Here is a 15,852-nt window from a genome sequence, read left to right on the forward strand (position 1 = left end):
CTTTGCAACAAGATTTGATGATTTTAGTCTCCCCACAAAAGTGATGCAGTTTGCTAGGGACCCTTTCTATACTGATGCGGGGCGAGACGTGTCTGCAAAAGCTGACTTATTTTATTTAGTATATATTTTCTTAACTCTATTTCTTGAACTGCATTGTTGGTTAAGGGCTTGTAAGTAAGCACCTGTTTTATTCGGCGCATGTGACAAATAAAACCTGATGTTGATTCGCACGGGACTAGTACTTTCAGGAGACCAAAAAACATTAGGTTATTCTGGTTGGAATTAAAAATGACTGACATGGCAGATTTAGACAGGACAAAAATTACATATATGTTGTTTTGTGCTCGGGCACATAATTACATTACCCGACCTCTCCCCGTAAATCAACTTGTCGTCCTTAGCAGACACAAAAATACAAACATTAGGAGTTATTGTATTGTGCTAGTCAATTATTACGTAGAACAATCATTTTTTGGAGACCCTGTCCTGCTATCAGCCTGTGATGTGTGTGTTGTAAAGCGCCTTTCTGATGGGCTCTGATGCTCTGCCACAGCCCCTGTCCTGCTATCAGCCTGTGATGTGTGTGTTGTAAAGTGCCTTGCTGATGGGCACAACGGCAGTAGGTAGTATACGGTGATATTGAAGCCCGGTGGGTTACCGGTGTATCCCTGTGTACTACCTACTGCTGTTTTGCCTTTGAGCAAGGGACTTCACCCCTAAGTGCTCTGCCACAGCCCCTGTTCTGCTCCCAGCCTGGGACCAACAGGCAGAACAGTCACAGACATCTCTGCAGTAAGAGACTGTGTTTGTAGAAACTGACAAACCCCTGGATGCTGAAACATAATCAACATTTTTAAAACACTGAAAAATCCCCTCAAATCAAAAAACGTGATCTAATGCATTGTATACATCTGGGGACCTACTGTATAAGAAAGCACACAGGAAATGCCTGGTGTAGCGTTTAGTTTTGAACATCCTATTCTGGTCAGATGCAGGACTGAACTTTTCAGGAGAAGAGCAAATCCCTCATGAGTTGGGCTACTAAATGAGCCCACAAGAGCCTAACTACTGAGTTCTTATTGATAAGGTTTTTATTTCATATATTTCAATGTATTGTATATTTAGTTAACTTTTGATGTATGTAACAAGTGCACTGCATTCCAGTGCAATTGATGTTAGACTATAAATGTATATTTGTGAAAGTGAAATAGTAAATGTGAAGATAGAAACTCATATTGATCTTTAGTAAAGTTCTTACCAGGTTCTGGGCTGGACGACAATTCAGTTTTGATGACCTGAATTGAGTGAACCAAGACAACAATTAGACATCAATTACATCTTAGTAGTTAAGAGACACTGTCTGCATCACAACATATTGCATGACAGGGTAGTGAATTGCTCATCCTCCCAGCTCTTCCAAGATGGGTGGTAATTTCATCTAGCATCTTAAAAAAAAAAAAGTTCCTCACCTGTGTTCTCCATGGCCAGTCTGAATCACCGTAACTATAAGTCAACTCTTCGCCAGCTACAATATCTCGAGTCGCGAAGAGGCACAAGTGTGGCTCATCGTTTGCTTGTATGGCCTTCATTTTGAGATTGAGTCTTTAGTGATCATCATTAACGAGTCTCCCAAGGGAGGAGTCTTCTTCAGATGCATCAATGCTGCATAGAAACATAACATGTCACAGTTTAATGAAGATATTGCAGCACAGGGTTTCTATTTCAGAAAAGGGGCAGAAAAGTCCCTAACTGTTGTTTAACAAAGGAGTGCAGATGCTCTGATAGCGAACCAGTTGGTTTGAAGACTAATATTGTTCCTTACTGTTTAGGTCAGGGACACGGTCAAATTAGTATCTGGGCCTGAGATAGGCCTACAGTGCATATTGTGCCACCAACCATTAAAATGTCTGTCTCCATTTTAATGTTGTTGCTTTTTTTTAGATCTCAAAAGGCATTAATATGTTTATTTTGTTCTCATCAATCCTACTTACCACCATGTTCTTCCTTTCCATTGGAAATCGAAAAGAAACACCTTTGCAGAATCATTGTACTGATCAGCTCGGACCTCGCCCTCCTGTTGTGTAAGCAGTTCACCTCGGTACTCCACAACAAAGTCTCCTTTGGATATGAATTCAGTGGCAAAAACTCCCCGTCCTTAGCAGACACAAAATACAAACATTAGGAGATATTGCATTGTGCTTGTCAATTATTACAGAGAATAATCACTGTCTGGAGGTCCACTCCGGTCACATGATCACCCCATTCAACTTGCCAAGCTTCTCCAAAAACAACTGTTCTCATAAAATGACCTCACACTGTCTAAAAGTGATCTCACACATATCACTGCCAATCAAAATGAGGTTCAGGTGTGCAGCAGGGGGTTTAGGGAGGGGGATGCGCTGCTCTGTCTTTCAAGAGGCTAGATTCAGTTGTCACTCTGTCTTCTAAACCAATGATTGGTTTTCAAGGTGGGCCTTTTCAGGTGGAAGGAGATTTCCGATGGAGCATCGTGTGACTGTAGTGGACCTTTAAGAATCCTATGACCATAATACAAAGACATGGCTATTCCTTTAAACCTTTTTTCCTGGGTGACTGTGCCCATATATCCCAATTCACTGTTTCCCACTAACCTCTAAAATGTACATCTGATTCATCTAATTCATAGCTGTCATATTTAGGACTGTCAGAAATATATTCAATCTTCACCTTACCTTTAAAGATATTGATAAAACGCTGGTAAAGTACTGGTTTATCAATGTTTGATCTGATGTGATGCTCTGCATCCTCCATGGGCCGGAGTCGCCTGGAAGATCTCTCCGTCAGGCCAACTCAAATCCTTAATCTGTGGAATAAAGCAGACATTATAAACTGGGTAGTTTGGGTCCTGGATGTTGATTGGCTGAAACGGTGGTATATTTAAGAAATAAGGCACCTCGGGGGTTTGTGGTATATGGCCAATATACCAAGGTTAAGGGCTGTAACCAGGCAGGCACTCCGTGTTGCCTCTTACGTAAGAACAGTCCTCAACCTTTCCTTGTGCTTTACTGCTTAACTATACCAAGGCTGTCAGACAATCAACATTCATGGCTTAACCTACAATTTATAAGAGACATAATGTATGTTTGTTAGATGACTACAAAACAAGCACGTTAGAAGCAGTAAAAAATTCCATCTGTGACTTTCCCTCTTCCACTCTGCTATGAGATGCAAGGTGGGGTGCACAACACCTGGTTTCCAGCCAGCCAACTTTAGCTCGCTAAACTAACACCATCTAATGTTATCAAACTGCTACCTACTCAAGTTCATCTATGGGGATCACGTGTCCCATTTAGCTGTCTATGCATGTTACTTATAACCACACTGGTAGAATTGACTGAAATAGCCATAAAATATCAGTCTCTTTATCAACAGTTATGTTAACTAATCAAGCTACCCGCCCAAATGTCAACAAAATTGGCTCACTAGTGCATTAGCTAGATAGTGAGCTAACATTAGCACTAGCAACAAACAAGCTAACTAGGCTAACATAGTTCATAAACCAATACAACGATTTATGGTGGTGGAATTGTACTACAGCATGAAAATAACTTTCCATATCATTTCAATTCTTGAAAATATGATATTGCTCACCTTTCTTTTAGGAACAACGGGGACCTGCAGATGGGCCGCCCCGTGTTAACGGACGAGCTTCTCCAGATGAAAGTGATTTTCCCTCTCTGGCTCTGCGCGGTAAAGTGGAGTGGGGGAGGGGCAATCACAACGTGGGGACAGAGATAGTCATATAGGGGACGTGTCACCACAGTGGTGTGTGTGCATCTGTCAAGGCGCTGGAATCCTATACAATCGACATGACTGATGTTGATATTTCACTTGTGTAGTAAATATTCTATAGACCTAAGAAATAGGCTAATACATTGCAAAATGAATGCATTTCCCTCGGCCTATAGGTCCTAGGAAACTTCAAGACACCAAAATGTACATTTTAAGGATTCAGAAATTGTATTGATTGATCCAGAAACACTTAGAAATAAGGTCAATAGGCCTTGGCTATTTTCTGACATAGGAAGGGCTGGCTTACCTGGGCTATTGCCCCTGGGCCCCGGAGAAATACAACAATATACAGTATGTAGTATATATTTATGTTTTACTGCAACCGCCAACCACAGGGGGATTCAGGAGCCCACTCTCAATGAGTGTAGAGGCCTGCTGCTGTGGACACTTTGTTATTTGTCAGATGGAGAGGAGAGGAGGTAGGGGGGACACTTGTTTAATTAATTGATTAATAAAAATATATAAACTGCATAATAAATAAATGTGACTAGTAAAATGTGTGTTGTCAAACAAGACCTAAAATAACCTTTAGGCCTCATGTCACCACACGGTCCCACATGTAGACTCTTGTAGGCTGAGGTAACAATATACAAACATCATTGCTCTACTTTAAAGGAAGCTGTAACACTCTGTGGTTGTGGACATGTGAGTGAGACCAATACCATCATCGCCACTGTTGTGGTAGGAGCTAAACTCCTCAACAATATCGATGTAATTACCTCCTGAATTACCATCTGAGGGGCATGTGAACATGCTGTTGGCATTCCTGCCATTGAAACAGTAATTACTATCATCTTTGGTCCGTTGCTGGGCCAGGTGAGGTGTTAACTGTTTCCATCCCAATCCTGGAGGCCAACAAAGCTATGACATGGACCAAAGTAGCACCTTCACTGGGTTTACAATCTAACACAAGGTTAAGCCGCCTGTCTTGTGGTGACACGTACTGAGCTGTAAACCACCTACAAAGATAGAATACCATTCTTCTAAACTCTATGCTCGAGGTGAGGTTTCTCAGTGTGTTGTCAACAACTGTGACGACCTTAGACTGCCCTCTCCTGGGCAACGAAGTGCACCACATAGTCAAAATGATCTGTTTCTTCAAGACAAAACAGCACCAATGAAACCTGAAGGACCCAAGTGACACATTGAACAATCTCGGTAAGGAGTCATCAGGTCCGATCAGCTTCTCCGTTCTGGGAAGGGGACGGGTTCCCACCACAACGTGATCCCAGAACCCAGGTACATGAGGGATGCAGACATATCTGTAGGCCACCTCTTCTGGCATTGCTTTGCTTACCCAGTACCTGAAGGACATGGTGTCATTCACTGTGATGAGATGGTTGAACGCTGCGTGGGAAGAGAACACTGTCAGTCCAGCTATATGATCAGGGCTCGTCATTGTAGTATAACATAGACATAGACAGATATATCTATAAATGGAAATATACATACCTCTTCGCAGGGTGTCAACTCCAGAGGATTGCTCCTCATTCATAATCAGCTGCACATGGACGTTGACCTCCTTGTCAGTCTTGAACTTATCATCTATGTTGAGTTCCAGATCCCAGTCTCCTACATTCTCCAGAGCAGGGAAATTGGCAAGGGTGTTGTGCTTAGAGTGGTATCTCTCTCTCTATTTATCTCTCTCTGTCTCTCTCTCTCTCTCCTCTATCCCCCCCCCCCCCTCTCTCTCTCTCTCTCTCACTCTCTCTCTCTCTCTCTCACTCTCTCTCTCTCTCTCTCTGTCTCTCTCTCTCTCTCTCTCTGTCTCTCTCTCTCTCTCTCACTCTCTCTCTCTCTCTCTCTCTCTCTGTCTCTCTCTCTCTCCTTGTGGACGATATATCGTGTAGGCGACAACCACTTTGTTCACTGTAACACAGTCTGCACAATACACAGCCCCAAGCACATTGCACGGGCCTGTTCAGCTGAATCAAGTAGTTGTTACAGATGAACGCTCTGTTGAACTTCTTTTTACACGTGGTGCATATAATCAACTGTTTCATCACAGGGATTATCATCGCAATGGACGACACGGTAGCCCCGTCGCTGTACAGGTTATATCGGCTGGGACCAGGCACGGATTCTTCATAGGTGACAGATGCTTCGGATTGTGGTGGTGTGGGGAACAATGTCCTTTGCGACTGTAAAGATGTCACTGGCTTGGGTTTGCACACGTTGAACCCTTGTATATCAACGGTCTGCTGTGGAGTTTCAGGCACTTGAGATGCTGGTTGTTGGGGATGTAGGACCCGGGCCTCCTGCTGCGGCACTTGATGAAACGTTTCCAGATGCACCTCAACCTGCTGGGGCTCTAGAGGCTGTGCCGACTGTTGTTGTTGAAAGACATATTCACCACAGACCCTCTCAAGAGCAGCCATGGAGTTCTCTGGGTACCCGAGAGGGGCCATGTCACCAATACAGGCGTTGAAGGTGCTGAGTTCCACATCTGTAAGCTGGGTTACCTCATTACAGATGGCGCTTGAAGGTGGTTTCATAGTGGGAAGGGGATCGGTTGTAGCAGAAAATATTGAACCTGGACAAGAGTCAACGTTCCACTGTGGCCTACTGAAATGTGGCTCGGATGCTTGGGACACTTCACTCTCTTGAAAGGCATTTGCATATTCCACATCGGTTAGCATATCATCCGGAACTCTCTCGGTACCCCTGTAACACAAGGCAGAAACAAGTCACCCCTCTACCCAAAGGCAATAGATTACTATTCAGTAATAACACAAGGCAGAAACAAGTCACCCCTCTACCCAAAGGCAATAGATTACTATTCAGTAATAACACAATGTGTGCGATAGTTACACTTACGTGACACATGTCATGCTATCCAGGGCAGCAGTAACCTCCTCTGATGTATCACACCCAGACATGGCTGTGATGCTATCCAGGGCAGTCTGAAGCTCCTTTGAGGTAGCACATCCGGCCCTGTTTACGTGCTCTGTCGCAGAGACAACTTCATCAGCCCTATCTTGATACACAGGCGCATCTAATACAATTGCATGGTCAACTCTACATTCAGGCACATTGTGAGACATTTCACATGTTTCACCAATATGTTGTTGGAACGATGGTTCAGTTGTAGACTGGGGCTTGGGTACAGCAGACACTACCTCCTTGGTCTGAGTCTCATCAGAGTCTGGCTCCTTGGTCTGAGTCTCATCAGTCTGGCTCCTTGGTCTGAGTCTCATCAGAGTCTGGCTCCTTGGTCTGAGTCTCATCAGTCTGGCTCCTCGGTCTGAGTCTCATCAGAGTCTGGCTCCTTGGTCTGAGTCTCATCAGAGTCTGGCTCCTTGGTCTGAGTCTCATCAGAGTCTGGCTCCTTGGTCTGAGTCTCATCAGTCTGGCTCCTTGGTCTGAGTCTCATCAGTCTGGCTCTTCGGTCTGTCTCTCAGCAGATTCTGGGGTCTGAGTCTCTGCAGACACAGTCTCAGCAGACAGCAGACACTACATAATTGGCCTGAGTCTCATCAGAGTCTGGCTCCTGGGTCTGGGTCTGCGACTCAGGCTCTGTGTTATCTGTGGTGGGGAAATTAGGCACAGTGCATACCGTCCCAGAACAGGCAGCATCCTCTGTATATTGGTACTCTGGCTCAGCAGATACACATGGTTCAGTATCAGGGTCTTGTTGGACTCCAGCCACTCTGGTACTTTTTTGTTTGATAGGTACACTATGTTTGACTGGAGAGGATACCCTTTCCGCGACATGTTTGGGTACAGAATTGTGACAGTCCTCCTTGTCATCATCGCTAGTGTGAACAGAGTCACTGGAGGAACTTGTGTTGCTTTCATCTCCGCTATCATCTGTACCGGGTTCTGTAGGTACTTTAGCCCCGATTCCACTGCTGGAGTCATCGCTTTCATCTCCGCTATCATCTGTACCAGGTTCTGTAGGTACTTTAGCCCTGATTCCACTGCTGGAGTCATCGCTTTCATCTCCGCTATCATCTGTACCGGGTTCTGTAGGTACTTTAGCCCCGATTCCACTGCTGGAGTCATCGCTTTCATCTCCGTTATCATCTCCGCTATCATCTGTACCAGGTTCTGTAGGTACTTTAGCCCTGATTCCACTGCTGGAGTCATCGCTTTCATCTCCGCTATCATCTGTACCAGGTTCTGTAGGTACTTTAGCCCTGATTCCACTGCTGGAGTCATCGCTTTCATCTCCGCTATCATCTCCGCTATCATCTGCACCGGGTTCTCTAGGTAGGTTAGCCTTCTCATTGGTAGCTGTGACATGGTGTAGAACCGCTGATGTGCTATTGTCTACTTCTTCACTGTTGTTCGGTCTCCTGTTGAACATCCAGGCCCTCTTTCTGCAACCACTTTTAACGCTCGACTGAGAACCAGGCTGATTGTAGGACATGTCGACCGATCTCTTCTTAATATTGTCCACAGTCACAGGTTTCTGATGTGGGCCAGTGGACGGTCTATGTGATCTAGGCATGCTGCGGCTTTGTGAAGCAAACCTGTTTTCATATCTGTCAATCTTTGCTGATGTGACGCTGCTACCAAGACCACCATGGCGGCCGCTGCTACAGGAGACTTCGGGACACAACCTTTGAGCATTAAGACCTGTATTGGGTTCTTTGCTTCGCCTACGGTTGACAGAACTATGGGTCATGTCTCTGCTGCCGCTGGTGGTGTGAGCTCGGCTGTGGTCCCTGGGAGACTGGGCCCTGATGCTGTCCCTTGGGGGGTGGGACCGACTGCTGCCCCTGGTGGGCTGGGGCCGGCTGCTGACATTGTCTCTCACCAGTCTTGCGTTGTGTTTTGGCAGGTTGTCCTTTACAGGGTTGCAGTATCCATTCCGGAGGTATACGGCGTTTCACCTTTGCTGTAGTAGGAGCATGACAAACGTTTTGTGGCCGTTCGTTGTACCGAGTTGGCGGTCCATCGTAACCCTTGGTCTTCGGTGACAGTCCTATGTCATGACTACCTTGTTGTAACCTGTTTTTGTCAGACCTACGTCTTAAGTCAAAGGGTTGGGGGTGTCTAGGGTACACAGGTACATTGTGTGGAACCAGAAGGTCGTGTTGATATGTGTTGTGGTCCTCTGTGTCATACAGCCTGTCATTAGAGGCTCTTTCATGCCACCTTCTCTGCTGTATGTTGCACAAGGGAGAGGGTGTATATTCCTCAACTCTTAGGCCCATATTGGGATGCTGGTAGTACCATTCGCCTCTGTTATTGTATGTTGAATAAACGTCATGTGACATTCTATCTTTTCTTTCTAATTCTTGTTGTTTTGTAAAGTACTTCACACCATGTTCATGGTTCAGCTGCAAATATACACAGAATTTTCCACTGTCTGTGTAACTAATCTTATATATGTAGCTGAGGCTCCTCCTAAAAGCTTCAAGGCCGTTTGAAATAATCACCACAATGTGTCATCAGGTAGACTATATGTATCTTTTCTGTTTCACTGCTTAGGTGTCAACCTGAGGTGACCTAGTTTCAATGTCTCACTGTGGGTTGTGTATCCAACCACTGCTGTTTCTACGGGCCTCCGATACGTCCAACCACTGCTGTTTCTACGGGCTTCCGATACATCCAACCACTGCTGTTTCTACGGGCTTCCGATACGTCCAACCACTGCTGTTTCTACGGGCTTCCGATACGTCCAACCACTGCTGAACTGTCCATTCCGATGTTATGCACATAACCTCTGAATCGTCCAATAACTCCTGAGTCGCCCAACCGCTGTTCATCTAACATTGCTCATACAATCCAAACAGAGCTGACACCTCCGGCAGCAGCTGGGTCTCCCAACCGCTGTTATGCAGATGAAACTCACACTTTCCAAGTACAGATGACTCACCCAACTAATGTTATCTCCATGGGGCTCCAACACCCAGAGCAAGGTAGATCGTCCAACCACTGTTATGTATATGGGGCTCGGAACATCCAACGCCAGGGGGGGGTTTCAGCTGTTATGTCAATGAAGCTCAGACTGTCCAAGTGTGAATGATTCACCCAGCTACTGCTATCTCCATGGTGAGCAAACATCCACACCAGATAGGTCATTCTATTAGCTATGTCAACTACAGAATAACAAGCTTTTCTGTTTGGGAGTCTAAGGTGGGAGCTGTTAGTAGCTGATTGACTTTGGACCTGTTGCCGTGCCACCCAAACACGATCTGGTGTAAACAAGGTAACCTTATCTATAAGGCATGTTTGTTCATCCAGCACATTTTCGCTGTGAACAGATACAATAAAGGCGACCTGCATGGGAACATTAGAAAGTGTCTACCGGTTACACATTTAAATGATGGTAAGTGATAATGATGACTCTACAAATCAATGGTCACAGGTCTATTAAAACAGTATCAAGATATCAGGTAAGTGCAGTAATTACGCCATAATCCAGGCCACTGAGTAACTGAAACAACCAGGAATAACATCATTTATTTGTTGGCAGGTAAAATATTTGGATGTTGTTACTGGTACAAAGTGTAATTACAAAAGGCTGTACTTCATTATAATGAAAGTTGTACTCTACTTAGCCCGTTTGTGTGTGTGTGTGTGTGTGTGTGTGTAGAGACATACACTGTATACATTGTTGTCACTCGGGTTTATTAACCAGTTTATCACAAAAACAAAGCAGTGGAACATATCAGATCAATAGAGACATGTTGCAATGGCTGTCACATATTCCAGGTCCACTGATGCGGTGTCGATGCGTGATCTCTATCTCGCTCATAACAAACTTCATCTTCTCAATATCATCACGGGTTATATTGTCCCAAATTGAGACTATTTCCTTAGGTGACATAACATTACCATTACCTACTGAGGATGATCCAGGGTAATTTTCCCATGTTGCCATCAAGCTATTACTAGTAATACCTCCCTTACTTCTGGCAGTGTCAATCAGGGCCCAGCCCTTGTCATGAGTACCTCCTATAGACTGGATACTTTCCAACTCTCCATTGTTTAGCATCCTTTGTGCAAAGAGAACATCTGCAATATGGTCCAACATCTTCATCTTGGCAGCATCTATGTAGCTGAGTCTTTTCTTGTAAAGGACATTCATGGTATCGGCTATTCGGTATGTGACACAGGAACAGCTTGTTGAAATATACAACTGCACGTTGGCTCTGCTAGACCTCTGCTTATGACCAACTTTAGTGTTCTGTGTTTTAGAGAAACATCATGACCAACTTTAGTCTTTACTGTTTCAGAGAAACATCATGACCAACTTTAGTCTTTACTATTTTAGAGAAACATCATGACCAACTTTAGTCTTTACTGTTTTAGAGAAACATCATGACCAACTTTAGTCTTCTTTGTTTTAGAGAAACATCATGACCAACTTTAGTCTTTACTGTTTTAGAGAAACATCATGACCAACTTTAGTGTTCTGGGTTTTAGAGAAACATCATGACCAACTTTAGTGTTCTGGGTTTTAGAGAAACATCATGACCAACTTTAGTCTTCTGTGTTTTAGAGAAACATCATGACCAACTTTAGTGTTCTGTGTTTTAGAGAAACATCATGACCAACTTTAGTGTTCTGTGTTTTAGAGAAACATCATGACCAACTTTAGTCTTTACTGTTTTAGAGAAACATCATGACCAACTTTAGTCTTCTGTGTTTTAGAGAAACATCATGACCAACTTTAGTCTTTACTGTTTTAGAGAAACATCATGACCAACTTTAGTGTTCTGTGTTTTAGAGAAACATCATGACCAACTTTAGTGTTCTGGGTTTTAGAGAAACATCATGACCAACTTTAGTCTTTACTGTTTTAGAGAAACATCATGACCAACTTTAGTCTTTACTGTTTTAGAGAAACATCATGACCAACTTTAGTGTTCTGTGTTGTAGAGAAACATAATGACCATGTCACCCAGCTCATCAGGGCTCAAAGGCCCCCAATTACCAAATATAAAGCAACCTCCACACATCCTCTCTCTCTTTCCCTCTGTTCTGACTCTCTACCCTCCCTCTCTCTCTCTTTCCCTCTGTTCTGACTCTCTACCCTCTCTCTCTTTCCCTCTGTTCTGACTCTCTACCCTCCCTCCCTCTCTTTCCCTCTGTTCTGACTCTCTCCCATCCCTCTCTCTCTCTTCCCCTCTGTTCTGACTCTCTCCCCTCCCTCTCTCTCTCTTTCCCTCTGTTCTGACTCTCTACCCTCCCTCTCTCTCTTTCCCTCTGTTCTGACTCTCTACCCTCCCTCTCTCTCTCTTTCCCTCTGTTCTGACTCTCTCCCCTCCCTCTCTCTCTACCCTCCCTCTCTCTCTCTTTCCCTCTGTTCTGACTCTCTCTCTCTTTCCCTCTGTTCTGACTCTCTACCCTCCCTCTCTCTTTCCCTCTGTTCTGACTCTCTACCCTCCATCTCTCTCTTTCCCTCTGTTCTGACTCTCTACCCTCCCTCTCTCTCTTTCCCTCTGTTCTGTCTCTCTACCCTCCCTCTCTCTCTCTTTCCCTCTGTTCTGACTCTCTACCCTCCCTCTATCTCTCTCTTTCCCTCTGTTCTGACTCTCTACCCTCCATCTCTCTCTCTTTCCCTCTGTTCTGACTCTCTCTTTTTCCCTCTGTTCTGACTCTCTCTCTTTCCCTCTGTTCTGACTCTCTCTCTTTCCCTCTGTTCTGACTCTCTACCCTCCCTCTCTCTCTTTCCCTCTGTTCTGACTCTCTACCCTCCCTCTCTCTCTTTCCCTCTGTTCTGACTCTCTACCCTCCCTCTCTCTCTTTCCCTCTGTTCTGACTCTCTACCCTCCCTCTCTCTCTCCTTCCCTCTGTTCTGACTCTCTACCCTCCCTCTCTCTCTCTCCCCCTCAGGGCTCCAGATCCTCTATCAGTTCTGACTCTCTACCCTCCCAGTATAGTCTACACAGACTGGACAACTGGACAATGATCCTAAGCCCGGACTTGAACCCGATCGAACATCTCTGGAGACCTGAAAAAAGCAATGCAGCAAAGCTCCCCAACCAACCTGACAGAGCTTGAGAGGATCTGCAGAGAAGAATGGGAGAAACTCCCCAAATACAGGTGTGCCAAGCTTGTAGCGTCATACCCAAGAAGACTCAAGGCTGTAATCACTGCCAAAGGTGCTTCAACAAAGTACTGAGTAAAGGGTCTGAATACTTATGTAAATGTGATATCTAAGTTTTTAAATAAAAATGTGCACACATAAAATAAACAGTTTTTGCTTTGTAATTCTGGGTTATTTTGTGTAGATTGATGAGGGGAAAAAACAATGTAATCCATTTTAGAATAAGGCTGTAACGTGACAAAATGTGTAAAAAGTCAAGGGGTCTGAATACTTTCTGAATGCACTGTATATCAGTATATTAGACTCTCTCTCTCTGCAGTGATGTTGTTTTCATCACTTCTGGTTTAACACTGACATCAAGTGGTGATTGTCCAAACTGCACCCCTGTTAAGATAAAAAGCGAGAGATGCAGAGAGAGAGAGAGAGAGAAGACCACAGAGAGAGAGAGCAGAGAGAAGAGAGCAGAGCACAGAGAGAGAGCAGAAAGAGGCAGAGAGAGAGAGCAGCGAGAGAGAGCAGAGAGAAGAGAGCAGAGCAGAGAGCAGGGAAAAGAGAAAGCAGAGAGCAGAGAAAAGAGAGAAAGCAGAGAGGGTGAGAGCAGAGAGAGAGCAGGCTGAGAGAGCAGAGAGCATTAGAGAGAGAGGGAGAGACCGGAGAGCAGGCTGAGAGAGCAGAGAGAGCGCAGCAGAGCAGAGAGCAGAGAACAGAGAGAGAGAGCAGAGAACAGAGAGAGCAGAGAACAGAGAGAAGAGAGAGAGAGCAGAGGGAGTGAGAGAGCAGAGAGAAGAGAGAGAGAGCAGAGGGAGAGAGAGAGCAGAGAACGAGAGCAGAAAGAGAGAGAGCAGAGAAAGAGCAGCAGAGAGAGAGAGCGCAGAGGGCAGAGAGCAAAAAGAGAGAGAGAGAGAGAGTAGAGAGAGCAGGGAGAGAGAGAGGGCAGAGATAAGAGAGAGCAGATAGAGCAGAGGGAGAGAGAGCAGAGAGGGAGAGAACAGAGAGCAGAGAGGTCAGAGAGCGAGCAGAGAGAGAGCAGAGGGAGAGATAGATCAGAGAACAGAGAGAGAGCAGAGAGAAGAGTAGAGAAAAGAGAGCAGAGAACAGAGAGAGCAGAGTGAGAGAGAAGAGAGGGAGAGAGAGCAGGGTGAGAGAGAGAGCAGAGGGAGAGAGCTGAGAGCTGAGCGAGCAGAGCACAGAGAGAGAGAGCAGAGACAGAGCAGAGAGTAGGCTGAGAGAGCAAAGAGAGAGCAGAGAGAGAGAGAGAGCAGAGACCAGAGAGAGAGCAGAGAGCAGGCTGAGAAAGCAAAGAGTGAGAGCAGAGAAGGCAGAGAGATAGAGCAGAGGGAGAGAGAGCAGAGAGGGAGAGAGAACAGAGAGAGCAGAGAGCAGAAAGAGAGAGTAGAGAGAGAGCAGAAAGCAGGCTGAGAGAGCAGAGAGAAAGCAGAGAGTGAGAGAGAGGGAAGAGAGCAGAAAAAGAGCAGAGAGAGAGAGCAGAGAGTAGGCTGAGAGTGCAGAGAGGGAGCAGAGTGAGAGAGAGAGAGCAGAGAGAGAGAGCAGAGGGAGAGAGATAGCAGAGAGCAGGCTGAGAGAGCAGAGAGACAGTGAGAGAGACAGTGAGAGAGCAGAGAGAGAGCAGAGAAGAGAGCAGAGGGAGAGAGAGAACAGAGAGAGAGCAGAGAGCAGGCTGAGAGAGCAGAGAGAGAGAGCAGAGCGAGAGAGGGAGAGAGCAGAGAGTGAGATAGCAGTGAGCAGAGTGAGGGCAGAGAGAGCGAGCAGAGAGCAGGCTGAGAGAGCAGAGAGAGAGCAGAGAGTGAGATAGCAGTGAGCAGAGTGAGGGCAGAGAGAGTGAGCAGAAAGCAGGCTGAGAAAGCAAAGAGAGAGAGAGAGAGCAGAGAGGTCAGAGAGCGAGCAGAAAGAGAGCAGGGAAAAGAGAGCAGAGAGAGCAGAGGGAGAGATAGATCAGAGAACAGAGAGAGAGCAGAGAGAGAAGAGTAGAGAAAAGAGAGAGAGCAGAGAACATATAGAGAGAGCAGAGTGAGAGAAAAGAGAGGGAGAGAGAGCAGGGTGAGAGAGAGAGAGCAGAGAGAGACAGCAGAGAGAGCAGAGAGAGAGAGCTGAGAGCAGAGAGAGCTGAGCGAGCAGAGCACAGAGAGAGCATAGAGAGAGAGAGCAGAGAGCAAAGAGAGAGAGCAGAGAGGAGAGGGCAGAGTGAGAGAGAGAGCAGAGACCAGAGAGAGAGCAGAGAGCAGGCTGAGAAAGCAAAGAGAGTGAGAGAGCAGAGAGAGAGCAGAGAGAGAGAGCAGAGAGAGAAGAGGGCAGAGAGAGAGAGCAGAGAACAGAGAGAGAGAGCAGGCTGAAAAAGCAAAGAGAGTGAGAGAGCATAGAGTGAGAGCAGAGAGAGAGCAGAGAAAAGAGAGCAGAAGAGCAGAGGGAAAGAGAGAGCAGAGAGAGAGAGCAGGCTGAGAGAGCAGAGAGGGAGAGAGAGCAGGCTGAGAGAGCAGAGGGGGAGAGAGAGCAGGCTGAGAGAGCAGAGAACAGAGAGCAGGCTGAGAAAGCAAAGAGAGAGCAGAGAGAAGAGAGAGGGCAGAGAGATTAGAGAGAACAGAGCAGAAAGAGCAGAGGGAGAGAGAGCAGAGAACAGAGAGAAGAGAGAGAAAAGAGAGAGCAGAGCGAGAGCAGAGGATAGAGAGAGCAGAGATAGACAGCAGAGAGACAGCAGAGAGAGAGAGAGCAGAGTGAGAGAGAGCAGAGAGAAGAGAGAGAACAGAGAGTGCTGAGAGAGCGAGAGCAGAGAGAGAAAGCAGAGCATAGAGAAAAGAGAGAGCAGAGACTGAGATAGCAGAGAGAGATAGCAGGGAGAGCAGAGAACAGAGACAGAGAGCAGAGAGAAAGAGCAGAGAGAGCAGAAGGCAGAGAGCTGAGCGAGCAGAGCACAGAGAGAGAGCAGAGAGAGAGGGGTGAGGGCAGAGTGAGAGAGAGCAGAGGGAGAGCAGAGAAGGCAGAGAGAGAGCAGAGAGAGA

At 45.9% G+C, this 15,852-nt stretch overlaps 2 protein-coding genes across 2 annotated transcripts; both read right to left on the reverse strand.

Annotated features, from left to right (window-relative positions):
- Window positions 1-1,480: 1,480 nt before the first annotated feature.
- Window positions 1,481-2,838, reverse strand: LOC120042742 (histone-lysine N-methyltransferase set-1-like). The gene is made up of 3 exons (XM_038987538.1): window positions 2,712-2,838; window positions 1,992-2,154; window positions 1,481-1,662 (listed from the first exon to the last, which is right to left on the reverse strand). Exons 1-3 carry the CDS (start codon window positions 2,788-2,790, stop codon window positions 1,605-1,607), a joined length of 300 nt encoding a protein of 99 aa, XP_038843466.1. The 5' UTR covers window positions 2,791-2,838; the 3' UTR covers window positions 1,481-1,604.
- A 1,602-nt stretch (window positions 2,839-4,440) lies between these two features.
- Window positions 4,441-7,545, reverse strand: LOC120042740. Its single transcript, XM_038987537.1, has 6 exons — window positions 7,388-7,545; window positions 6,649-6,849; window positions 5,668-6,495; window positions 5,284-5,456; window positions 4,947-5,178; window positions 4,441-4,597 (listed from the first exon to the last, which is right to left on the reverse strand). The coding sequence occupies exons 1-6, from the start codon at window positions 7,543-7,545 to the stop codon at window positions 4,441-4,443; spliced, it is 1,749 nt and encodes a 582-aa protein (XP_038843465.1).
- Between the last annotated feature and the right edge of the window lie 8,307 nt (window positions 7,546-15,852).

Source organism: Salvelinus namaycush, unplaced genomic scaffold (assembly GCF_016432855.1).
Source record: "Salvelinus namaycush isolate Seneca unplaced genomic scaffold, SaNama_1.0 Scaffold764, whole genome shotgun sequence".
Taxonomy (NCBI): domain Eukaryota; kingdom Metazoa; phylum Chordata; class Actinopteri; order Salmoniformes; family Salmonidae; genus Salvelinus; species Salvelinus namaycush.

Excerpts from the sequence above, each read along its gene's own strand:
- LOC120042742 (XM_038987538.1), bottom strand. The coding sequence starts at position 2,790 with ATGGAGGATGCAGAGCATCACATCAGATCAAACATTGATAAACCAGTA. Across the intron at positions 2,155-2,711 it reads TTTTATCAATATCTTTAAAG|GACGGGGAGTTTTTGCCACT; the intron begins GTAAGGTGAAGA and ends GTGTCTGCTAAG. Across the intron at positions 1,663-1,991 it reads TGGAAAGGAAGAACATGGTG|CATTGATGCATCTGAAGAAG; the intron begins GTAAGTAGGATT and ends GTTTCTATGCAG.
- LOC120042740 (XM_038987537.1), bottom strand. The coding sequence starts at position 7,545 with ATGTCGCGGAAAGGGTATCCTCTCCAGTCAAACATAGTGTACCTATCA. Across the intron at positions 6,850-7,387 it reads ATGCTGCCTGTTCTGGGACG|AGTTGACCATGCAATTGTAT; the intron begins GTATGCACTGTG and ends GCCTGAATGTAG. Across the intron at positions 5,457-5,667 it reads TGTCGCCTACACGATATATC|ATACCACTCTAAGCACAACA; the intron begins GTCCACAAGGAG and ends ATAGAGAGAGAG.